Here is a 25,550-nt window from a genome sequence, read left to right on the forward strand (position 1 = left end):
CAGATCCACTTGGTATGACATACTTGGTATACATTTTCTACTTTAATATTTATTGAAGTCAAATGGCTTAAAAATATAGACCCAGGCAAGAGACTACATATTTCCACAATGAAATGCAGCCTTCATCTACCTTTTGTGAAGCAACATCATGTGTTGCATTGATGTTACCTTACATTTTCTTTTGTGTCTTTGAAGTCTTTTTTCCAAATATTTATTTGTTTTTCTTTAAGAATTATTTTATTTTTATTTAAAAAGCAGATGTACAAAAAGGAAGAGAGACAGAGATAGATCTTGCGTCTGTTTTCACTCCCCAAGTGGCCGCCATACCCAGAGCTGAATTGATCTGAAGCCAGGTGTCAGGAGCTCTTCTGGATCTCCTCTGTGGGTGCAGGGGCTCAAGGTTTTGGGCTGTCCTTGACTGCGTTCCCAGGCCTCAAGCAGAGAGCTGAGTGGGAAGTGGGGACATAAACTGGTGCCCTTATGGGATCCTGGTGCGTGCAAGGCGAGAACTTCAGCTACTAGGCTACCACGCCAGGCCCAATTGTTTTTTGTTTGTTTCTTTAAAATGTATTCATTTTCATTGGAAAGTAAGATTTATAGAGAGAAGGAGAGACAGAGAGAAAAAAAAAAAAAGATCTTCCTTGTGCTGGTTTACTCCCCAAGTGGCTGCAACATCTGTAGTTGATCTGAAGTCAGAAACCAGGAGCTTCTTCCCAGTCTCCTGTACAGCTGCAGGGTTCCAAGGCTTTGACCCATCTTCTAGTGCTTTCCCATGCCACAAACAGGGAGCTGGATGGGAAGTGGAGCAACTAGGATACAAACCAGTGCCCATATGGGATCCCGGAGCGTTGAAGGCAGGGACTTTTGCCACTAGGCTACCACACCAGCTGATTTATTTATTTTACTTGAAAGTCTGAGTTAGAGAGAGAGAGAGACAAAGAGATCTTGCATTCACTAGATCACTCCCTAAAATGGCCACAGCTACCAGAGCTGAGCTGGTTTGAAGCTGGGAGCCAGGAGCTTCTTTAAGGTCTCCCATGTGGGTGCAGGGTCTTAAAGCCTTGTGCCATCCTCTCCTGTTTCCCAGGCTGTTAATAGGGAGCAGGATCAGCAGTGGAGCAGCTGGGCCTAAGATATTTATGATATTTATGGTGGACAAACTTTGACAAAAATGCAGGGTTTACGTGAGTATAGAAATGGAGCATTTCTAGACAATGTCAGACAGTCCAGCATCCCATTGTCTACACATTTCCAGCAGTTTCATCTGACATTGTACCCGCAATGTCAGGGTACACTTAAATGAGACTGATGGAATTGTGATTCCTTATGAAGGACTATACCATTGTAGTAAAATGGGGAAAATCTGTCGGGGGGTGGGAGTTTGGGGGGAAATCCCAGTCTATATGAAATTGTACCACATAATTCAAAATAAAAATATATAAAATTAAAAAAAAAGAAATGGAGCATTTCTGTACATTTTTCTTATATATTTTGTTTCTCTCTTATAGCCCTTTAGGAATAGTACTTTAGAAATGGTAAATTCTTGGTGTCATTGCTTTCAATTAATTATTAATAATGGATTATATAACGTAGTACTTCACATGTATATAATATGTATTGACAGAAAAAGGCTTACTTACTTTCTTATTTTAAAATATTTATTTAATTATTTAAAGACACAAATCCAGAAAGAAAAGGAAAAATACAGAAACAAAAAGGAGAAGGAATTGACATACATGGAGAAGTCCTTCTTGTGCTGGCTTACTCCGCAAATGGCCGCAGTGACCAGGGCTGGTCCAGGCTGAGGCCAGTGCCCAGGGCTTTGTCTGTGTCCTCTGTGTGCGTGCAGGGCCATGGCCTTGGGCCATCCTCTACCACTTTCCAAGGTGGTTTAACAGGGGTCTGAACATTCAGGACTATAAAACCAGTACACATATGAGTTACACATTGCAGGTTATGTTAGACCACAACCTTGTCCCCAAACCTACCTTGCTAATGTTATAAAATATATACCAAAAACCTTAGAGTGCAAGTGGGAGTCTATCAGTGGTGAGAAAAAGATGAATAGTATCAGCATCATATTCTTTTTTTTTTTTTTTGAAAAGCAGAGTTACAAAGAGAGACCTTGGAGTGGAGAGAGACAGGAGAGAAAGGAGGGGAGAGAGATCTCTGTTGGTGATTCACTCCTCCAGTGTCTGCAGTGACCTGGCCAAAAGCCTGGAGCGTATCCAGGTCTCCTGCATGGCTGGCAGGGCCCAGCAACTTCGTATGTCTTCTACTCTTTCTCAGGTACATTAGCAGGGAGCTGGATGGGAAGTGGAGCAACTGGAATTTGAACCTGCACCCACATGGATGCCAGCGTAGCAGGTGGCAGCTAAATCCTCTATACCGTTACATCAGCCCCAGCACTGTAGTCTGATACCCAACCTTCAGTGAGTACTTCCATTGTCTTAATTTGACTCTGTTTGTTTGTTTGTCTTTTGAAAATTTATTTGTTTTTATTGGACAGTCAGATTCACAGAAACAAGGAGAGTCAGAGAGAAAGACCTTCCATCTGGTGGTTCACTCCCCAAGCAGCCACAACGAGCTGAGCTGATCCAAAGCCAGAGCTGAGCCAATCCAAAGCCGGACTCCAGGACCCAGGACGCATGCAGGTGCAGGGTCCCAAGGCTTTGGACCATCCTCTACTGCTTTCCCAGGCTACAAGCAAGGACCTGGGAAGGAAGTGGAGCAGCCGGGATATGAACCAGGACCCATGTGTGATCCCTGGGCATTTGAGGCGAGAACATTAGCCACTAGGCTACCATGCCTGACCCATGGCTTGACTCTTGAGGCAGTTACACTAGCACTTTACAAACTTATAAACAACTTCATAACATTTTATAGGGCATTTTGAGTATCTGTTGTGTGGCAGTCATCATGTTAAACATTGGAGGAGAGAGGGGACTGTAAGTCCTATCTGAGTTTCTTGTTCCAGAAGCAGTGACAGATAAGTGGGGAGTGGAGATAAGAAAGTAGCAGTCAATCAGATAACCCTACTGTAAGTCGGTAGTATGCACCACAAGGCAGGAGCAAGGGCTTCTGAGAATGAGTGATTTTCTGATGTTTCTTTCAGAGAAACCTTGAAAGTCTTCTTGAAGAAAGTGGGATATATGATAAACTTTGAAAAGGATGTTTTTAAAAGTGGATTGAAAGAAGAAAGAGGGACTAGTTTGGGGATCTGAATTTGTAGATTTGTGTAATATTAAGGCTTCATGAAATTAAGAATTGATCTGTTGATAGCTTCAAATCCTGGGAAGAAAATTTTGGGCTTAGAGTTTTCTGTAGAGCTTGGAGTTATTGATCATTTTAAAGTGGAACAGTGTGTTAGTTAGCTCTGGTTTATAATTTTATAAAAATAACTATCAATGCATACGTTATGAATATTTCAGTAAGATACCCTTTAGGTTATAGCTACTTTTTTAAAAAAGGATTTTACCATTTTTATTGGAAAGGCAGATTTACAGAGAGAAGGAGAGACAGAAAGATCTGCCATCTGCTGGTTCACTCCCCAGATGGCCAGAGGTGAGCCAACTTGAAGCCAGGAGCCAGGAACATACTCCAGCTCTCTCCTGTGGGTGCAGAGTCCCAAGGCTTTGGGCTGTCCTCTGCTGCTTTCCTAGACCACAGCCAAGCAGGAACTGGATGGGAAAAGGAGTGGCTGGGACATAAACCGGTGCCCTTATGCGATCCCAGTGCATGCAAGGCAGGGGTGTTAACAATTAGGCTACTGCGCTGGGCCTTTAGATACTATATATATTTTTTTCAGATTTATTTAGATTTTATTGCAAAATCAGATATACAGAGAGGAGGAGAGACAGAAAGGAAGATATGTCCGATGATATACTCCCCAGGTGACCACAATGGCTGGTGCTGTGCTGATCCGAACCCAGGAGCCAGGAACTTCCTCCAGGTCTCCCACGTGGCTTTGGGCCATCCTCAACTGCTTTTCCCAGACTACAAGCAGGGAACTGCATGGAAAGTGGATCTGCCAGGATTAGAACTGGTGCTAATATGGGATTCTGGCATTCAAGGCGAGGACTTTAGCCTCTAGGCCACGCACCGGACCTGCAATTTAAGATTTATCTTTTTTTCTTGGAATGGCCAATATATAGAGAGAACAAGAGTTAGAGAAAAAGATCTTCTGTCCCCCGATTCACTCCCCAAGTGGCTACAATGGCCATAGCTGAGCCAACCTGAAGCCAGGAACCTCTTCCGGCTCTCCCACACAGGTGCAGGGTCCCAATGCCTTGGGCCGTCCTCTACTGCTTTTCCAGCCAGGCCGCATCAGGGAGCTGGATAGAAAGTGGAGAAGCTGGGACAGGAACAGGTGCCCATATGGGATCCCTGTGCATGCAAGACAAGGATTGAGCCACTAGGCTGTTGCGCTGGGCCAAATTATGAAATATGTTTTATATAAATACAATTTCTAGTTCACTGGGATTTTACATTTAAATGGTGTTGGTATGTGTCAATATTTTAATTGTGAAATGACATAACAAAATTTTGTTATTTTAGATACAGTTTGGTGATATTAAGTGTATTCACAATGTTATACAACTGTCACCACTGTCTTTATGAAGCTTTCTTTTTACCATCACAGATGTTCCATGAATATCTGCCCATTGTCCCAACTTTGTTTTATCTTCAGTTTCCACTAATTTGTCTAATCCAGTAAGTGAATCTTATAATATGTGTCTGTTCGTATCTGGCTTGTTTCACATAAAATTTTTAAGTTTCATCCATGTCATATTATATATCAGAATTCCATTACTTTCTATGACCAAATAATATTTCACTATGTATATATCATATTTTATCTGTCACTTTTTACAATTTGTTAGTGAATATCCTAATTGGTGTGCAGATGTGCCTTATCCTGGTTTCATTTGTGTTTCTCTGTTGACTAAAGATGTGAGTTATCTTTTCATATGCTTATTGAAACATGCTGGAGAAATGTTGATTCTAGTCTTTGGGCAATTTGTAGTTGCCGGCTTGGCACTCTTGTGGACAGTCAGTTGTGACTGTGAGGTGTGTTTTATTGGCCTGTAAGTTTGTACTACTTTTTGATGTCGGGAAGTGTGCAGCTTCCACCTTTCTTATTTGTAAGATTATTTTGACTCGTAGAATCTTGGTGTGAATTTTAGCATCAGGTTGTGAATTTCTGCAAAATATCAGCTGCAATTTTGATGGGGAGTATGTTGAATCTAATCATCAGTTTTGGCTTTTTTTTTTTTTAACATTTATGTATTTATTTGAAAGGCAAAGTTGGAAAGAGTAGTAGAGATGTTAGAGAGATCTCAGACGGGTGTAATGGCCAGAGCTGGACTGGTCTGAATCCAGCAGCCAGTAGCCTAGACCTTCCTCCAGGTTTGCTATGTACTCACCGGTGCTTAGTTCTTGGGGTGTCTTCCACTGCTTTCTGAAACGTGTAAATACGAAGCTGAATTGGAAGTGGAGTACCTGGAACTAAAACTGGTTTTCATATCCAATGCTCATACTTTGGCTAATAGCTTTGTCTCCTGTGCTACAGCTCTGGACTCAAGTATTGCCATTTACTAGTACAGAACCTTATCCATGAACACAGAGTATCTTTTGATATGTTTAAATTCTTTTAAAATTTTTTCAAAGATTTATTTATTTATTTTATTGAAAGGTCAGATACACTGAGAGGAGGTAAGACAGAGAGGAAGATCTTCCATCCGCTGATTCACTCAGTGGCCATAATGGCTGGAGCTTCTGCTGGGTCTCCCACGTGCGTCCCAAGGCTCTGGGCCGTCCTCGACTGCTTTCCCAGGCCACAAGCAGGGAGCTGGATGGCAAGTGTGAACTTGCCAATTTTCATTATATTGTCTGATGTTGTTTTTCATTCCATTGTTAGAGAAGATATTTTATATAATTTGATTCCGTTTCAGTTTATTTAGATGTAATCGAATATAATCTGTCTTGGAAACACTCCAGGTGTGTCCGAGTAGGCTGTGTATTCTGCTGTTTGCATGAAGTGTAATATAACCATCTGTTAGGTTTACTTTATTGTAGTGTTGTTCGTGTTCAGCATTTCAAATCCTGGAAAACTAATTATAACGTGTTCAAGTCCTGCAGTCCTTAGCATCAGATTAAGTAATATGAATTCTTCATAAAAGATAAAACAGATTTGCCCGAATTTCTTGTATTTAGTATGTTATGTAATCAGAATTGGAGATTAAGTGTTTAATTATTATATGTACCATACTAGCTATTTATAGTTTGAGGTTTGGACCTTACAGAAGATAGAGAAAATGATTATTTGTTTGTTTTTTTGGTTTTTGTTTTTGTTTTTGGCTGGTTGATTTGCTTTTTTGGTTGGTTGTGCATTTATTTTATTCTTGAGTGCTTTTATTAGCAAGGATACTGCACTGTGTCAAGATGATCCATAGCAGCTAGTGATAGTGCTTAGCTGTCATTAAACCACCTGTGATTTGAGCAACAGCATAGGGAGACAAGGGATCATCTTGAAAATTAGTGCTAACGCTTCTTCTTTTTAAAAAAATGTTTATTTATGTATTCAAATGTCATGATTAGAGAGGAGGAGGAGAGACAGAGATAAATGTCTTTCATCCAGTGTTTCACTTCTCAAATGGTTATGTCAGCTAGGACTAGGTTGAGGCTGGGCCAGGCCAAAGTCCGGAGGCAGGAGCTTCATCTGGGTTTCCTGCGTGGCTGCAGGGGTCCAATCCCCAGAGCTGTTTTCTGCTTGCAAGGCGAGGATTTAGCTGTTAAGCCATTGTGCAGGGCCCAGGACACCTCTTATTGAAAATTTACATCCAGCCCCTGCGCGATGGCGCAGTGGTTAAGGTCCTCACCTTGCACGCCCGGGACCCCATATGGGAACCGGTTCTAATCCCAGCAGTCCCGCTTCCCATCCAGCTCCCTGCCTGTGGCCCGGGAAAGCAGGATGGCCCAAAGCTTTGGGACCCTGCACCCGTGTGGGAGACCTGGAAGAAGTTCCTGGTTCCCGGCTTCAGATTGGCGCAGCACCGGCCGTTGCGCTCACTTGGGGAGTGAATCATTGGATGGAAGATCTTCCTCTCTCTCTCCTCTCTGTATATCTGCCTTTCCAATAAAAATAAAATAAATCTTAAAAAAAAAAAGAAAAGAAAATTTGCATCCATTAGTCATTATACAGAGTTGAGAAACTTAACATTTATATTGTTATCTGAAATGCTGTCTGTATTTAAGTTTCCCAGTAATAAACCTGACAAGCATATCCACTACTTCATTCTCGGATCAGGAAAGCGAAGGACCATGTGTTGCATTTAAAAGTCCTCAATCGTAGAAGTAATTTTTAGTCTTCTACTCACCTTTGGACATTTTCTAGATATTTCAGACTAATTTTGTAGAATGATCTTCACCTCAGGTTTGCTTTAGGTGATTAGATTCAGGTTGAATATTTCTAAGAGGAAAAATATGCAGTGATGTATCTTCAGTGACTTGCATGATGAAATGTGTGACGCCATTGTGTCCCATTATTGGTGTGAAGTTTTTACTTAAGTAAATGTAGTGTTTTCAATATTTCTGGCTTTTTTATTTTTAATTATTTGAGAGGCAGAAATCCTGAGACTGCCCCTGCCCTCCACTACTTCCCCCCTCATGCCTGAAATGGCCAGGCTGGACTTGCTGGACGTGAGGCCAGTGCCAGGCTGCAGTGTAGGTCTCCCACATTGAAATCTCTGCTGTATGTCATTTCTGCTCATTGTTTTATTTTCCAAAACAGGATTTCTTTGGCAGTGAATCAGAGAGAGAATTGTATTGTGGAAATTGTGTGTTTAAAAGTATTGTTTATTTATTTGAATGAAAGGCAATTAAGAAGAGGAGGTGAGAGTGAGAGAGAGAATATTCTGTTTTGCTGGTCCCCCACTAAAACCAGGAGTCCAGGATTCCAGCGGGGGTTTCACCAAAGACTTGACCCCTCTTCTGGTACTTTCCTGCGTTGGCAGGGAGCTAGATTGGAAGAAGAGCAGCTGGGAGTTGACCTGGAACTTTGGAGATAGTGGCTTTTTGCAATGCCCAGCACTGGCCTCAGGAGTCATACCTGTTTTTGCAATACATTTAACGGTATTTCTTGAGTGATTATTTTATGGCTGTTGCATACATGAAAGTGTGTCATTTTAAAGAAATTTTCTGGCCACTGACAATTTCAATTTAGGATATTTATGGTTACTGATAAACTAATATGCCTCATTAGCCCTATCAGATAAATACTGCTTTGTGAAATGCCAACATTATAGTTCAAAACTCTACCTACAGGTTTCTTGTATGGAGTATGATGTAATTTGTTGGTTAAATGTACAGGAGAAAAATATATTTTCTTTCAACATAGGATCTCTGAGTACTTAAGTACAGATGTTGTATAGTAATTGTTAAGGAGGGCCTGGTGTGGTTATCAAGTCCTTGCCTTGCTGAGATCCCACATAGGTGCTGGTGTGTACCCTGGCTGCCCCACTTTTCCTCCAGCTTGCTGCTTGTGGCCTGGAAAGACAGTAGAGGACAGCCCAAGGCCTTGGGACTCTGCATCCACATGGGAGACCTCAAAGAAGCTTCTGGCTGCTGGCTTTGGAATGGCCGAGTGATGGCTGTTATGGCCACTTGGGGAGTAAGCCAGTTGGTGGAGGATCTTCCTCTCTGTCTCTCCTCCTCTCTGTATATCCACCTTTGCAATAAAAATAAATAAATCTTTTTTAAAAAAGTCATTAAGGAAAGATTCAGATACTTCCTGTGGTTTGGTAGAGTGCTTAGTACTAGAGAAACCAAAGAAATTACACATTACTTTTTTTTTTAAGATTTATTTATTTTTATTGCAAGGTCAGATATACAGAAAGGAGGAGAGACAGAGAGGAAGATCTTCTGTCTGATGATTCATTCTCCAAGTGACCACAATGGCTGGTGCTGAGCCAATCTGAAGCTAGGAACCAGGAGCTCTTCCAAGTCTCCCACATGGGTACAGGATCCCAAAGCTTTGGGCCGTCCTCGACTGCTTTCCCAGGCCACAGGCAGGGAGCTAGATGGGAAGTGGAGCTGCCAGGATTAGAACTAGCACCCATCTGGGATGCCAGTGCTTTCAAGGCTAAGACTTTAGCCTCTAGGCTACCATGCTGGGCCCCACACATTACTTCTATACCCTGCAATAGGTTTATATTCCAGTCTAAATGTATTAGAATATTGTGTAAGTACGAAACATCTTATATTTGAATGTGAACACTTAAGAATGTCCTTTTTTGTACATCACGTTGTTTTGTTTGCATAACACTGTTGGTACTTGAGAAATTTTGTTTTGGGATGTTAGCTTTCATTGTTCTTTTTTACTTAAAAATTTTACTTTCATTTGAAAGGCTGATTTACATAGAGAAGGAGAGAGAGAGAGAGTGTGCATTACCTTCCAACTGCTGGTTTACTCCCTAAATGGCCTAATGGCCATAACTGAGTCTCTGCAGTGCCAGGAGCCAGGAGCTTCTTCTTGGTCTCTCACATGGTTGTAGGCCCCTAACCACCTGGATCATCCTCTGCTGCTTTCCCAGACCACAAGCAGAGCTCTGGATTGGAAGTGCAGCAGATAGGATTAGAACCTGTGTCCGTATGGGATGCTGGTGCTTGGGGCGGAGGATTAGCCTCTTCTACCATGGCACCTTCCCACGTTCACTGTGATAAATGTCCTCTTTCAAGAACGTATTGGCTTTGACATCCTAATTAATAATTTCCCCTGATATTGATTTACTTCAGTTTTCTGATTTGCTTTGTGAATTAGAATACTCCAAGGGCATAACTTGATATTTCTTTGTGCCTCCAACAGACCTTTCTTTTTTTTTTTTTTCTGATAAAACCAGAACAGATACTTTATAATTTGATTCCAGAAAAGAGTGTCACAGGGTCCCTGGTAATCCCTTGTCCAAGGGGTTTGACATCTTTTTTCTCCTAATCTGTTTAACTAAAATTCCTTCTATTACCAATTAACTGTCCTTCTTGGTTTGTTTGAGTAAAAAGAACAACATAGGAACTGGTGTGATGACTCACTGGCTAAATGCATGCCTTGCACCTGCCTGGATCCCATATAGACAGATGCCAGTTCGTGTCCTGGCTGTTCCTCTTCCCATCCAGCTCCCTGATATGGGCTGGGAAAACAGTGGAGGACTGCTCTAAGCCTTGGGACCCTGCATCCACGTGGGAGATCCAGAAGAAACTCCTGGCTCCTGGTTTCAGATCAGCTCAGCTCTGGCCATTGTGGTCACTTGGGGAGTGAACCAGCAGATGAAAGATCTTTCTCTCTTCTGCTCTCTGTAAATCTGACTTCTCAATAAAAATAAACAAGTTTTAAAAAACAACATAGTGTCACAATTACAGAAGTGGCACTTCCATTTTCTCACCTATCCCACAAGACTGTTTCAGTTCAATTTCTTTACTAACCGAAATTAACCAAAGATGGTTATTGAAAACCTCAGTTTGGCCATATTTTTGAGGTGTTACTCGAAATGTTAGTGTCTTTAGAGGAGAAATGTCATTTTGCGGGGGGGATCTAGAGCAACAGCAAAGCTGAGATCAAACTGCCACACAGATGGACACCAAGGAGGCTGTATTTGAGACAAGAAGAAATTGATTTAAGGTAGAGATGCAAAGTACAGAACAGAGCTGGGCCCTGGGGGGTAAAAGCAAATGGGTTTTCTACTCTTTTGTTGTTTGTTTTTTTAAAAGAGTTATTTATTTATGTTGGAATGACAGATTTACAGAGGGAAGGAGAGACAGTGAGAAAGGTTTTCAGTTCACTGGTTCACTCCCAAGTGGCAACAGCCGGAACTGGGCTGACTCAAAGCCAGGAGCTTCTTCCAGGTCTCCGATTCTACTGTTTCCCAGGCCACAAGCAGGGAGCTGGATGAGAAGTGGAGCAGCCGGGGGCACGAACTGGCACCCATGTGGGATCCCCAATGCTTGCAATGAGAAGATTAGGCATTAGCTGGCCCGGTTCTCTGTCTTTCAGAACAGAGAATAGTTGGGCTTCTCAGGAGGCAGTGGTGATTACACAAACTGAAGCTTGGGGTTTTAGCACTGCACAAGCTGTACCTCCTATGTAGCTAACTGAGCACTTTGAAAACCGGCTGGGCGACGTGTATTCCTGGCTGGGTTCTCATTCTGCACTGGGGTTTTTCCTCTGGGTGATTGTGGAGATGCTATTGATGTTGATTAACCTTACCAAGACCCAGCTTTTGCTCTAATGGCAGTTATTAATTGAAAATTAGAAGGAAATATGCAAGTGAATATTACACTGACAAAAAAGTACTAAGAATTTAATTTTGTCTGTGCGTGTGTGATGTCTGACTTGTGTCTCTTCGTAGCAACATGAACCGTGAAGACCGGAATGTGCTGCGTATGAAAGAACGGGAAAGGCGGAATCAGGAAATTCAGCAGGGCGAAGACGCCTTCCCACCCAGCTCTCCTCTCTTTGCTGAGCCTTACAAAGTTGTAAGTTGTTTGTTTTGTTTGAGGTGTATTTTATTTTATTTTATTTTTACTTTACTTTATTTTATTTATTTATTTTTTAAGATTTATTAATTTTTATTACAAAGGCAGATATACAGAGAGGAGGAGAGACAGAGAGGAAGATCTTCCGTCCGATGATTCATTCCCCAAGTGAGCGCAACGGTCGGTGCTGCGCCAATCTGAAGCCGGGAATCAGGAACCTCTTCCAGGTCTCCCACACAGGTGCAGGGTCCCAAAGCTTTGGGCTGTCCTTGACTGCTTTCCCAGGCCACAAGCAGGGAGCTGGTTGGAAGTGGAGCCGCTGGAATTAAAACCGGTGCCCATATGGGATCCCGGGGCGTTCAAGGCGAGGACTTAGGTGTATTTTCTTTCAAAGGCAGAGTTACAGTAATGGAGGTAGAGTTAGAGAACCTTCCCTCTGCTAGTTGACATCCCCAAAGGCTAGGCCAGGTGAAGGTGAAAGCCAGCGCTTCCTGTGGGTCTGCACACGGGTGCAGTGGCCAGGCCCTTGGACTGTCCACTGCTTTCAGCTCATGACCCTCTGTGGAGCAGCCTGGGGAGGCCAGTATGTGGCATAGTGAGTACGCTTTTGAAAAGTTTTATTCTTCAGTTTTATGAATCAAGTGAGTTTAACATTTTGTAGATGATTTTATTTCTCCTATCCACACGGTTGATATTCACATGCTTAATTCACTGAGTTGTAATAATTATTAGTAAGTTTAAATGAGCATATCTTTAGTGTTTGGCTCTTTGTGTGATACTAACCTCTTTCATTTTCCTTCTAATGCTTCCAGTTGCTTTCCTTTCAGTACTTGATTAACAGTATCAAATTAATATTAAAACAAGCTGTAGTAATAAATGGATCGGTTTCTATTACTACTAGCTATATGGTTTGCGAGTCGCTAAATAATACAGTTTCTGTTTGTGAATGTACCTTTAGTGACATTTGATTTGGCCTTGGATTGTGTTTGAATTGTTCTTTACATTTTAAAGACTTGTATTATGTATGTAACAGTAAAAATATGAAGGTGAGCTTAGAGGTACATGGGAAAATGAAAGTAAGGGCTAAGTTTATTTTTCCGTGAGCGTTTTGAATTGCAGTACACCATGTGTTATGCAGTAATGACTACAGTATGAGGGTGAGAGTGGTCGTTTTTCTAATGAAATATTAAAAGTAACAACATATTCAAAGTTTAGTTTACTTCTATTACATTTGGTTCTTATGGAAGTTACTTATATGTTCTACCTTTTAAAAAGTCTGTTAGCTAGAGCTATCAAACATTTTCTAATTTATTTATTCATTTTTTGAAAGATTTATTTATTTTTATTGGAAAGTCAGATATATAGAGAAGAGGAGAGACAGAAAGGAAGATCTTAAGTCTGCTGATTTACTCCCCAAGTGGCCACTGTGGCTGGAGCTGAGCTGATCTGCAGTTAGGAGCCAGGAGCTTCCTCCAGGTCTCCCACGCAGGTGCAGAGTCCCAAGGCTTTGGGCCATCCTCACCTGCTTTCCCAGGCCACAAGCAGGGAGCTGGATGGGAAGCAGGGCTGCTGGGATTAGAACTGGCACCCATGTGGGGTCCTATGGCATGCAAGTGAAGACTTTAGCCATAAGGTTACCATTATGATTTGGATTATATCAATGTTAATAACCTAAACTCACTTGATTCTTGCCAATCTCATAGATAAATATTGGTGTGTTGTTTTTTATGTCTATTCAATGCAGTCAGTTTTTTCTTTGATTATGAAAATTCGAGAGTTCTAAAACCTATAGACATCAGACATCTTAGATCTTTTATCACTTTTGAATGATATTTTTACAACTTACTGTTGACTTCAAAAGTTGAAAAATTCATTGGTCAGGGAAAATATTCAGGATTTGAAACTTTTTCAAGAAATTTTCATTGTTTAGTTTGTTTGAGACTTTTATTATGGTGAATTAACAGGGGGAGTTACAAAAAACAATCTGGGTATAACTTGTTTCACTAAATTTTTTGTTTTTGCTTCTGACCATAACACTGAATTAAGAGGAATAAAATTGTTCATGGATTAACAAAATATGAGTGCTAGCTACCATGCTGGCCTAACAGTTAATATATATAAGGGCATATTTATTTTTGAAAGCAGGGCTAGGGATGGAGAATCAGAGATCTTTGATCTGGCTGCAGCAGGTGGGACTGTGCTGGGCCAAAGCCAAGGTCCTGGAACTTCTAGGAATTCATTAACTTGGGCCATCTTCTGCTACTTTCTTAGGGCAATAGCAGAGAGGTGGGTCGGAAGTGGGAGCATCTGGAACTCAAACTGGCACCCTTATGGGGTGCTGGCATCACTGGTGGTGGTTTTATCTGCTATGTCACAATAGCAGCCCCTGCAATATTTCTATTTTAGCATTAGTGTTAGTTTTTGTTTTTTGTTTTGTTTTGTGTTGCTATGAAAGTTATGTATTTATCATTGCCTCTAAGTGTTAACTCTGAAATATGTAGCCTTCCTTTAAAAGTTCTCTTTGTATTTGAAAGTTAATAAATAAGTTTTGAAGAATATTTTATTGCTGAGCATGCTAATTTTATACCTTTATTTTGCATTTTTTTTTTAGACTAGCAAAGAAGATAAATTATCAAGTCGCATTCAGAGTATGCTTGGAGACTACGATGAAATGCAGGATTTCATAGGAGATAGAGCTATACCAAAGCTTGTAGCAATTCCCAAGCCTACAGTACCGCCAACCACAGATGAAAAATCAAATCCAAATTTCTTTGAACAGAGACATGGAGGTTCTCATCAGAGTAGCAAATGGACTCCAGTAGGACCTGCACCCAGCACTTCTCAGTCTCAGAAACGGTCGTCTGGCTTGCAAAGTGGACATAGTAGCCAGCGGACCAGTGCGAGCAGCAGTAGCACCAACAGCAGTGGCCAGAGGCATGACCGTGACTCATACAGCAGCAGTGGGAGCAGTAGCCGGAAAAAAGGCCAGCATGGATCAGAACACTCCAAATCACGTTCGTCTAGCCCTGGAAAGCCCCAGGCTGTTTCTTCATTAAGCTCTAGTCATTCCAGATCTCATGGGAATGATCACCATAGCAAGGAACATCAGCGTTCCAAATCTCCTCGGGACCCTGATGCGAACTGGGACTCTCCCTCTCGCGTACCGTTTTCAAGTGGGCAGCATTCAAATCAGGCTTTCCCACCTTCATTGATGTCAAAGTCCAGTTCCATGTTACAGAAACCCACTGCCTATGTGCGGCCCATGGATGGACAGGAGTCCATGGAACCCAAACTGTCCTCTGAGCACTACAGCAGCCAATCCCATGGCAACAGCACAACCGAACTGAAGCCCAGCAGCAAAGCCCATCTCACCAAGCTGAAAATCCCTTCCCAACCACTGGATGTAAGTCTCCAGTTCAGAGCTGTTCACACTGTGATGTGTTAACCTGTTGACCTTGAATTATAATTGAACCTGAGCTGCAGCTTTGCCCTAATGATAAAGAATATGCAAATTTAAAGGCTGAAAAAAGAGGTCCAAAGAAAAATTTGCAAGTGACTCCCAAATGGATCTAGGGACTGTTAGCTTTCCCTCCTGGGAAGTAGAAAAATGTGCTTCACTGATTTCAGATGTGAAAATGACCAGTCAGCTGGGGGAAGCCTGACCTATCAGTGCCATCTCTCTCACTGTTGATGGCATGGCATGATACATAGCTTGCTTGCTTTTGTCTAGAAATCAGTTTTTCTATTTTTAAATTTTATTTTGCTGCTTTTTTTTTTTAAAGATTTATTTTTATTATTTTTTCATTGGAAAGGCGGATATACAGAGAGGAGAGACAGAGAGGAAGATCTTCCGTCTGATGATTCACTCCCCAAGTGAGCGCAACGGGCCGATACTATGCCGATCCAAAGCCAGGAGCCTCTTCTGGGTCTCCCACGCGGGTGCAGGGTCCCAAAGCTTTGGGCCGTCCTCGACTGCTTTCCCAGGCCACAGGCAGGGAGCTGGAAGGGAAGCGGGGCTGCTGGGATTAGAACCGGCGCCCATATGGGATCCCGGGCGTGCAAGGCGAGGACCTTTAACCACTTGTGCCACCTTGCCGGGCCCCCTTTTTTTTTTTAAGTGAAAGGCAGAAAGGGAGTTCTGTCCACTGGTTCACTCTCTCACCCTGAGTGTTGAAACCAGGGCCTGAGAAGACAGTCAGGTCTCTCATGAGGTGGGGTGGGGAGGACAGAAGCCCAGTTACTTGATCATCGCTGCTGCCGCCCAGGATCTGCAGCAGCTGCCAGTGGAGCTGGAAGCTAGAGGGACGTAGAGCCAGCACTGCAACATCTTCATTGTAGTGGTACTGGAGAATGAAATGGGAGTCATGGTTTGTGGTACCACATACTGGGGCATTGCAGTTTATGGAAATGAATGTTGTATAGTGGTTATGTAGTGAGTTTTTCCCCTTTGGTTATACTTAAAGGATTGGACAAGTTGCTCTAAATTTCTAGGGGTAATTTGAAATTTATTGTGTTTGTTACCTCTTTATCGCCTGATACTGAAACATGACTTCAGAATAGTCAGGGAAGTGAACATTTATTTTGAATTAGGTGAGATTTTCTTTTTTAATGCAGTTCACGGAATAAAAAATACTGACGTGACATCATTATCCAAAACTCTCAGTTGATGTTCCTGCATGATGAATGGGATTAAGGATCAGGGATAGTCAAAATAAGAAGGAACTTCTCTTGGTGGTATTTATCATCTAATTATGCCTCCAAGGCAAACTGAATTGTTGATCCTTAGTGTTTGTCTGGATTTGAGCTTTCTAATTCATGTTTGTGCTTTAAAATAAGCAACTTACATCTGTGATTTAAAAATAAAGGACTGTGCCCATCATGTTCCAAGCCAATACTCTTAGTAATACTTTTGTTTTTTTTAATTACATTGTATTATGTGACAGTAATACTTTTAATAATGCTTAGTAGTACTTGTCTTCCTCTGTTGGTTTATATGAAGTGGTTTACCTTAGTATCATGATATATTCTGTATACAAGGAAACTTCAATTTTGCACAAGCTGCTTACTTGAAATATCATGTCTTAAAAATTATTTCTCATCTGAAGTATAAAAAAATACACAATTATAAAAACCATTGAAAAATACAGATTTCCCCAAACTGTGCTTTCTAACTAGTTTTCTGATTTAATATACTGGTAGAATCATCAATACTTTTTTTTTTTTTTTTTCATTTAAGGTTTGTTCATTTGAAAGGCATTATGACAGAAACAGAGAGAGAAATCATCCATTTCCTGGTTCCTGAATGCCTGCAACATCCAAGGCTGGGCTAGGCCACAGCCAGGAACAGGAACCATTCTGTGGAATGGTTCTGTGGAGGACTGGGACCAGCACTTGAAGTCATTAACTGCTTTCCCAGTTGTATTAGGGAGCTGGATTGGAAATGGAGCAGCCAGGATTCCCAGCAGCATTCCTGTTTGGGATGCTGGTGTCATTTGCTGTGGCTGAACCAGATGCACTCTAACAGCACCCTCCCCCCCATGAAGATTTACTTAAATTCTACTTCATTTATAATAGTTTCTAAAAATCTTTATAGGTACTGTACACAAAGCTAATCATACTTCAAATGTGTGTTTCTTTTTCTTAAGGCTTCAGCTTCTGGTGATGTGAGCTGTGTGGATGAAATCCTTAAAGTAAGTTTTGTTTATGTATTTATTTATTGGATAATGGTCCTCTGCAAGCTTACAGAATTTCGCACAGGAGCCACAGCAACAGATTGCTTATATGTGTAACTTGATTATATTCATCATAAATGACTGTTCCGCTTCTCCCTATGTTCTGAATCACGTGGCTTTTTTGTTTTACTGTTTACCTTCAAAAAGCTGATTTTGTTTTTTGTTTTAAGTAAAATAAATTTCAGTCCTAGCAATGTGCCTTGAAAGGAAGAAATACAATATAACCATGCTTTTTCAACTTATCGTACAGTTAATACTTTGAAATGCTTTAAAAAACTCAGTATTCAGATCTTCACCTTGCAGATAGCTGGCTTTGTAATCCATCTGTACCTTCTGGTTAGAAATCTGGTAGTAACAGACCTCTAAGTACTGCACTTTTTGGGTATTTAAAGCAATGCATTTAAAACCCACACGTGGCCAAAATGTGCATTCTTTTGTTAGAAGAAAAGGAAAATGTTGGAAAAAGAGAAAGTCCAGATACTAAATGAGTGACCCTGACTGTGTTTCACTCCGTGGAGAAAACGCAGTCTCCTGTTACTTGTACTTTTTTCCTTGTAAGCTCTTAAATTGTGTGTCTCTATTTGATTTTCCCTGTTCTCCCGCATACCTTCCTGGAGCCCCCTGTCACCTCCCTTTTGCTGAACCTGTTCCTCTCAGACACTTTCTCCTCCTTCATCTAGGAGCTTCCTTTGGGTTTATACTTTTTTCCCTCTCTGCTGATTTAGGAATTTAAAGTTTGTGCTTCTGGAACGATCATTTCTTTCCTTGACTATTCTAAGGCTTCATTGTTATTATTTTCCTGGCACTTTCCTTGATCTCGCTCCTTACCGTTTGGGAAGCCTTGCCTTGTGTATTCTGTTCTCTATTAAGTGTGGTGCTTTTTACCTAGCCCCCTGTGTTTTCTTTCTGCGTTTTGACTCCTGTTCCTGCTAGTCTTGGCTTTATCTGTTCAGTGGTTGGCCTCCTTTGTGTTTTGGTTTATTTCTCTTAATTGCTTCTTAGCTGGATTCCATTTGGATTTTTCTTTGCTTGCTCAAATGTAACATGTCTAATGCTATGCTATCAGACTTCCTTTTAGGTACAGAATCTAATTAGTATAAAGAATGAGATATATAGACTTTGAAATTTCCTTTGAAATATCCATTCTTCCCATTTCTGTGACCTTTAAGCTTCTGTAATTGTAGCAGGGACCTCAGTGTGCTTGTCTCTACCTGCTTACCTGTCTTCTGTGTTATTACCAGCTTCTTTAATTCACTCTCCAGACTTCATAATTCTTTCACTTAAGAAAATTTCAGCAACTCTGTAGGAGCCATTGAAAGAGTGAGTAGTGTCTAAGTGTTATGTTCCAGCCCTTCCACAGGCTTTCCTGACTCTACGCTCCCTCAGTGCTTTTACCCAACTGGTTTCCCAACCCATACTTTTATTTTGCTCTTTTACTTCCTTGAAGTAATCTTTCTTGGAATGTATTTCTCTTTCCTCTTCAGTTACATGTTAGAATCACTTTATTATTATTATTTTAAAGATTTATATAAAGGATTTATTTCTTTTTATTGGAAACTCAGATTTACTAAGAAAAGGAGAGACAGAGAGAAAGATTTTCCTGTCCACTGATTCATTGCCCTAGTGGCTGCAATAGCCCAGGGCTGAGCTGATCCAAAGCCAGGAGCCAGGAACTTCTTCCGGGTCTTGCTCGCAGGTGCAGGGTCCCAAAGCTTTGGGCTGTCCTGTACTGCTTTCCCAGGCCAGAAACAGGAAGCTGGGTGGGAAGTGGAGCAGCTGTGATACGAACCAGCATCCATATGGGATCCTGACATGTAATGCAAAGACTTTAGCCGCTAAGCTACCATGCTCGCCCCTTTATTCTTAAAATCTCAGTTTCCTGTACCAGGCAGACTACAGTGACATAACTCACCTTTTGTAGTTACCCACTTGTATTAAAATTCCAAGAGCAGATATTTATCTCCCTGAACCTTCAACAACACGTGAAATTTTAGCTGCAACATTTTCTTAAATTATTTCTTTGATAGTACTGGTCATTTACTCTGTATTTTATATATACAGAGCTTGGTACATGTCCTTGAATCATGTCATGATACATTCAGGAGTTCGATAAGTTTTTTTCCATTGAGAATATTTTAGCATTGGAGATGCAAAATGCTGATCCCAAACCCTGAGACATGGGATTCTGCTTCCTTCTCCTTCCCTGTAAGCCATGGGTGGGGTACTTCATTTCCTTTTTGTGTTTTCTTCATATCTAGTCATACTGTTTGCAGAAATTTATTGATAAACTTAAAATATTTTCTAAAATTAAGTGTAATATTAATATTATACTTAATTAATTAATATCAATTTTAAGATGCTTAATTGAGCACCTACTCTGTGTCTAACACTGGATAGTGACAGTAGTTTCACCTTCTGTAGCAGGCAATGGGAAACAGACGCTATTAAAAATAAATAAGAGATAAAGGGCAATTATGTGCAGGTTACTCTCTAAGAGTTTCAGTTAGTAGAGTCTAAATCAAGTGACCTTGTCTGTCTCCCTTCTGTTCTTTTTCCCAGAGGTTGCTAATCATAACTGTCTTTCCAGAGATTTTGTTTTCATGTATAAACGTTTACTAGGACATAGACTGATTTGTATTTGTCACTTAACATACTGTAGACATCATTTCATGTGAACAGTTAAATTTCTTGTTTTGTTGTCGGCTTGGTGTTCCATTGCATGGCTGCCTGGCAATTGATTTAATCAACACAGTGCTTTGGGGACATAAGTTTCTAGTTTTTAAGTGTGAGCCCCATGAATATATATCTTAACTGTGGATGTAGCTTTGGAATATATTTCTAAGTTCTGTACCACTTTTGATTCACCCGCTGGCGTTACTTGGAACAAAATGCCTAAAATAAAGTTTAATTTATTTTTGTAAATTATTCTAAGTTTAATATCTACATCTCCCCTCTAACATACACACTGTGAATTTGCTCAGCTCCCGCTCAACCACAATTGGTACAGGATTACATAAAAAGAAGGCTGATGGCCCTCCTTATCTGTTTTTCTTCTTACTTCCTTTTGAAATTTTTTTCATTTTCTCACCTGAGAAGTCTGTTGTAGTCAGACTTTCCTAGGTTGAAATTCTGTGTCCACTGCTTACCGTGTGACTTTGAGAAAGTGACTTTACCTGTATACTTTAGTTTCATCCTGAGTTAGGATAATAATCATGTCTACCTCATAATGGCATTGTGAGTACTAAATGAGTAACAGACATGTAAATACTTAGCCTAGTGTCTGGCCCATTAAAGGTACATAATAAATGTTAGCTGCTTTCCATATCATTATCCTCTCCTCGCACCCCCGCCACAGGCTCCCCCCGATGGCACTTAGTGTGTGCCATATATCTCATGTCAAGCTGATTTCTTAACTATTAGCAGGTTTCCTCATCCTAACTGTGAATTCTTTGAAACCAGGGAATGGTTATTATTTATATTCCTTTTACCAACCCCATAGTGCCTTGCACACAATTGTGCTTGATAAATACTTGACTAATTATGTATAATTTTGGAGGAGCCGTCATAAAACCAGCATTTATAAATACAAATCTGGTTTTTAGCTGTATATTTTTATCCTTAACTTGGTTGAAAACAAACTGTAATAATTACATTTCAGGAGATGACGCATTCATGGCCTCCCCCTCTAACGGCTATTCATACTCCATGCAAAACAGAACCTTCCAAATTTCCTTTTCCAACCAAGGTAAGTAAATAAAATATCTTTGATACTGTAAGAAAATTCTAAATGGCTTGACTAATCATATGAATTAAAAATTGTCTTGCCATTTCGATTCTAGTGGGAGATAGGCAATAAGTAAGTGAATAACTAGGTAAGTTGAGATAGTAATACTGCTATTTGAAGAAAATAAACAGGATGATGGAATTGTGAGCATCTTGGATTGAGAGGAACTTAAGAAATCTTGGAAGGCAATATGGGGAGAGACTTAAAGGCATTGGTGTTTATTGCAAGCTCTTATGATGTATTTGAGGCCAGAGGTGATACATGATTCTCAAACCATAGATTGAGGAAACCCTTCTCACAGGACATGGCACCCAGACCTGCGGCCTGTGGGAAGGGCTTCTTCAGGAAATGCTTCCAAGCTCATCTAAAATCAATGCATTTTTTTTCTAGCATTAGTTGGTTCTTAAAATATAATACAGAAATATATCTCCTTTAGGAAGTTTGGCCTGGATCCCTTATAGTAAATAAGCCGTTCCCATGCTGCCCTGCCCCTTTTTCATAAAAGCTCCATTCATATATACCTCTGCAGGCCTTTTTAATGCATTTCTATATATTTGTATAATCATTACCCATAAGACTTTTCCATTTATTGTTTGTACACAGATACATTGTTGTGTATCTTTAATTAGCTAGCAGTGGGTTTGTTGAAGATCTTGCCATACTATTATATACTGAGGTGTTTTCACGTCTGTAACTGTACCCATAGGGTGAATCCATCTGACTTTGTTTAACCATTTCTCTGTGGTACATTAAGTTTCCATTTCTGTAACCATTTCTTTAGTGGATATCTTTGCGCCTGCCTTTCTTGTGTGCATATAAATTTCTGCAGAATAAAAAGCTGGTGGAATTGCCAGGTGCTAGGAGTGTTTATCATGCATACTCTCAAATTCCCTCTCGAGTGCCATCACAATACACTCACCAGTTAGTACTTCCATTTGCATTACCCCTGTTTCTTCCATGAACACGGCCAGTTGATAGTATTGTCAATTTTCTGAAGGAAAATGACATTCCATTTCCTAGATCACTGATGAAGTTCACCTTTGTCACCCTCATGACTACTTCTTATATCAGTGTGACTGTTGCTCCTGCTGTTTGACTTGTAACTTCTATCTAATGACTTTACAGGGGTTTTTTGTTTTGTATAATTTATTTAGTAAGAATTCTCAATTCTAGTAATGTTGCAAATATATCTCTTGGTTAGCATCATGTCTTTTTTAAAGTTTTGTGATATTTTAATTTTGATAAATAAAATATATCCTCTTCCTTTACCTTATTCTTGTGAACCAAGGTTCATAAACTACCTTTTTATTTGTGATGTCTATCTTTAGGTCATTTTACTTCTGTGTGTGATGTGAGGATGTTGTAGGGTTTTTGACCCCGAGTACAGCAGCAACCTCAATTCTTGTCTCGCAGGAAAGAAGAATTTTCGTGCGGACACAGTTTAGTTTTAAAGCAAGATTTATTAGAAAAGTTGAGAAAGGAGACTCCTGTCCTAGTGACAGGAGGGGGCTCTGAGATAGAAAGGACCCTTACCCCCTGCCATAGTGGCAGGAGGAAAAGTGGAAAAAAGAGACCCTAGTCCTCTGCCATAGTGGCAGGAGGAAAAGGAAGAAAAAAACCCATATTAATGGTGGGGAAAGCATCTTTTAAAGGTTTACCTCAAAGATGTTTCTTCATAAACAAAGAAAATTCCTGGTTTTTCAGTGCTTAGGTATTCAGAACAGCTGTCCCTGGCTCAGATGAGGCCACAAGTTGGGAACACAATCTCCACCTCCCCTGCAGGGCAGAAGGCCAGTCCCTTGAGTCACTGCCCCCAGGATCCGTGCTGGGGACAAATCCAGTCTAGAATCAAATCCAGGCACTCCAGTCTGGGGCTTGAAGGCCTTAACTGCAAGGCCAATAGTTCTCTCAACTGTCCCTCTTCAGTGTAATCATTACTGTTTTTAAAAGAAAAAGATGTGATGTCTTAAATTCGAGTTCTGCCTGAGCAAAAACAAAGTTCTAAATCTGAATATCATTCTAAAGGTGACTCACAGTGCCCTACTCATCTCCACCCTGCCCCACCTCTGTGCTCTCACACAAGCTGTAGGACTCTCATTGAAAACCAAGTGATATGCAGAAGCAGCCTGATTGGTGGCGATTGCATTTGCCTGTGATTAGCTAGGATTCAGCTACTTAGTATAAAGAAAAAGCCTTGTTTTTTTGTTTTCAAGGTTTTTTTGTTTTGCTTTTAGGACTCCCAAATTAAAAAAAAAATTTTTTTAAGATATGGTGAGAGAGAGGCAGGGAGAAAGAGAGATCTGCTTGTCCATTCCCTAGATAGCTGCAGTGGCGCATGCTAGATTGGGGCTAAGCCAGGAGCAGGTGGTTTGACCTGGGTTTTCTACAGGGAAGCAGGGGCCCAAATATTTAGGCCATCTTCCACTGCTTTCCCAGGTGCATTATCAGGGAGCTGGATCAAGAGTAGTGTTCAGGACTCGAACCTGCTGCCTGGTGGTGACACTAGCCCTGAAAAGATTGCATTGTTAGATTAGTTTACCCTTTGCATACACTTCGGGGCAGGACAGCTCACTATGTGCAAAGGCCGGTCTGAGCCCTGAACACAGCTTAGCAACTGCAGAGTGTGGCTTTAGACTCAATAGTACTGGGTTTAAATATATCATTTTATCTTTTTTTATATTCTGTATTATTTTTATACTTACTAATCATTTTTTAAGTTGTCTCTCACATGGATGCAGGAACCCAAGCACTTGCCCCCATCTTTTACTGCTTTTGCAGTTGTATTATCAGGGAATTGGATCGGTAGTAGGGCAGCTGAGTTATGAACTGGTACCTCTATGGATGCGAGTGTCTCAGCAGCTTAACCCTCTATACAACCAACTTGAAAGTTGTTTTAATCTGTTTCTTCCCTGTATCCCATGGTATATTGCTCATCCAGGTTGCTCCTTTTTTTCTTTCCTCTCTACTTCTGCCTCTGTTATTAATGGTTTCACAGCATTTTGCTGGGTACTATAAGGAAGTACAAAAGTAGAAATGTGCTTTATATCAGTGTGTCAAATATTTGGTTGTGGAAGTACAGTACATGAGAGAAACAGAAAAGTTATATGTTAGTGTTTTTTGGCAAGTAGTTATAAACACCATCTGTGTGAGAGTGTCTGTGGGTCCAAGGAAACCAGATGTCGGAGTAAGACCATCTGCTGTCGGGCCTTCCAAACTGTATTTTCTTGTGTAAAAACAGTTCTGTTTCCAGTAGTAAAAGGACTTTCAAAATGACTGCAATATATTACTTCATTTTGAGCTCATGCCTTTACAGTCTTACTATAACAAGTCTATTAATTACATAGGAGGTAGAACAAACATGTCTTGGGGATGGAGTGTGTGGTCAGAACTTGGAGGCTGGTTTGCTTCTGCTCCAGTCGTCCACCTGTACCACTTGATCAGTCTCTTAGCAGATACATTGACTTCCATTCTGATTTTCTCAAGGCTGTTGTCAGTATGACAGCTAAGATGATCTTTCTAGTTTGTCTACATGGTTGTGTAATTCTTCCGCTTAGTAAACTGTGCCACCCACGTCTTTGATCTGATATAACGTGTTAGATTGTCCATCTCCGTGTCTCGCTGTTCCTCTGCCTCTGCTTTTTCCTCCTTGGTGCTGCCTGTTAAGTTCCTCTGAGAATCTGTGCTCTTCGCTTGTTGGCCTTTGCATATGTTGTTCTTTCTCTCCTGAGTACTCACCTGTGCGTGGTTCAGATCTCGGAGTGAACGGTGCTCCCTCTGGATGAGCACCTCTGCTCATTGTCCTGCCCGCTTCTCTGGCTCTCCCTCTCACATGCACGCAGTTGGGACTCTGTGTGTGCCTCTTGCCCTTTGTTGCGCTGATCAAAGTTGCCATTTTACCTCTATTTGCTTGAGTACTTGCAAAGATAGTCATCCTTTGCCTTACTCAAACAGGTACCCAGCTGTGATGGCAAGTCCCTTGTCTATCTTTGCCTGTCAGTCTGTGTTCCAGGGAGTGAATGTGATGCTGCAGAGTTTGGGTTTCATCCATAGGAGAATCAAAGAACCTTTTTGAGTTCCTGTGAAAAAAATTGGATAGCTGTGGTGATGCAGAGTGATACTAGGGTTTTTGAAAAGCAAATCAGAGACTGGCTGAGTAGGAGCAAGTCCGAAGTCCTGAAGACGCATTGTAGATGCGAAGAAGTGAGGAACTAGCATCTGCACTGTAGCTGGCGGAGTGACGTTGGAGTCGGTTATTTAGAGTATAATCCTATAGTAACCTGGTGGCCATCTGACTCTTGTCAGAGATGAGGGAAAGTTCTCCGATTATTTGAGGGCTTGCGTTTTTTTTCTTTAAAAAGGAGACATGTTTGAATGGTAAAGAAAGAGAGGAGGAGGAAAGGAGGGAGAGGGACAAGGAAAGAGAGAGAATGGCTACTCATTTATTCTTCAAATGATTTCAACAGCCAAGATTGTGCTAAGCTGAAGCCAGGAGCCAGAACCAACAAACA

At 41.0% G+C, this 25,550-nt stretch overlaps 1 protein-coding gene across 1 annotated transcript in view; it reads left to right on the forward strand.

Moving 5' to 3' along the window:
- The first annotated feature begins 4,642 nt into the window (after window positions 1-4,642).
- LOC121167523 (AF4/FMR2 family member 4-like) overlaps window positions 4,643-25,550 on the forward strand; it is a 59,841-nt gene continuing 38,933 nt past the window's right edge. The window contains exons 1-5 of the mRNA XM_040996980.1: window positions 4,643-4,713; window positions 11,400-11,526; window positions 14,138-14,929; window positions 17,172-17,216; window positions 20,917-21,003. Coding sequence (XP_040852914.1) covers window positions 4,643-4,713; window positions 11,400-11,526; window positions 14,138-14,929; window positions 17,172-17,216; window positions 20,917-21,003 — 1,122 coding nt within the window. The remainder of the gene's footprint in view (window positions 4,714-11,399; window positions 11,527-14,137; window positions 14,930-17,171; window positions 17,217-20,916; window positions 21,004-25,550) is intronic.

This window comes from Ochotona curzoniae, unplaced genomic scaffold (assembly GCF_017591425.1).
Source record: "Ochotona curzoniae isolate NIBS_2020 unplaced genomic scaffold, NIBS_Ocur_1.0 patch380, whole genome shotgun sequence".
NCBI lineage: Eukaryota > Metazoa > Chordata > Mammalia > Lagomorpha > Ochotonidae > Ochotona > Ochotona curzoniae.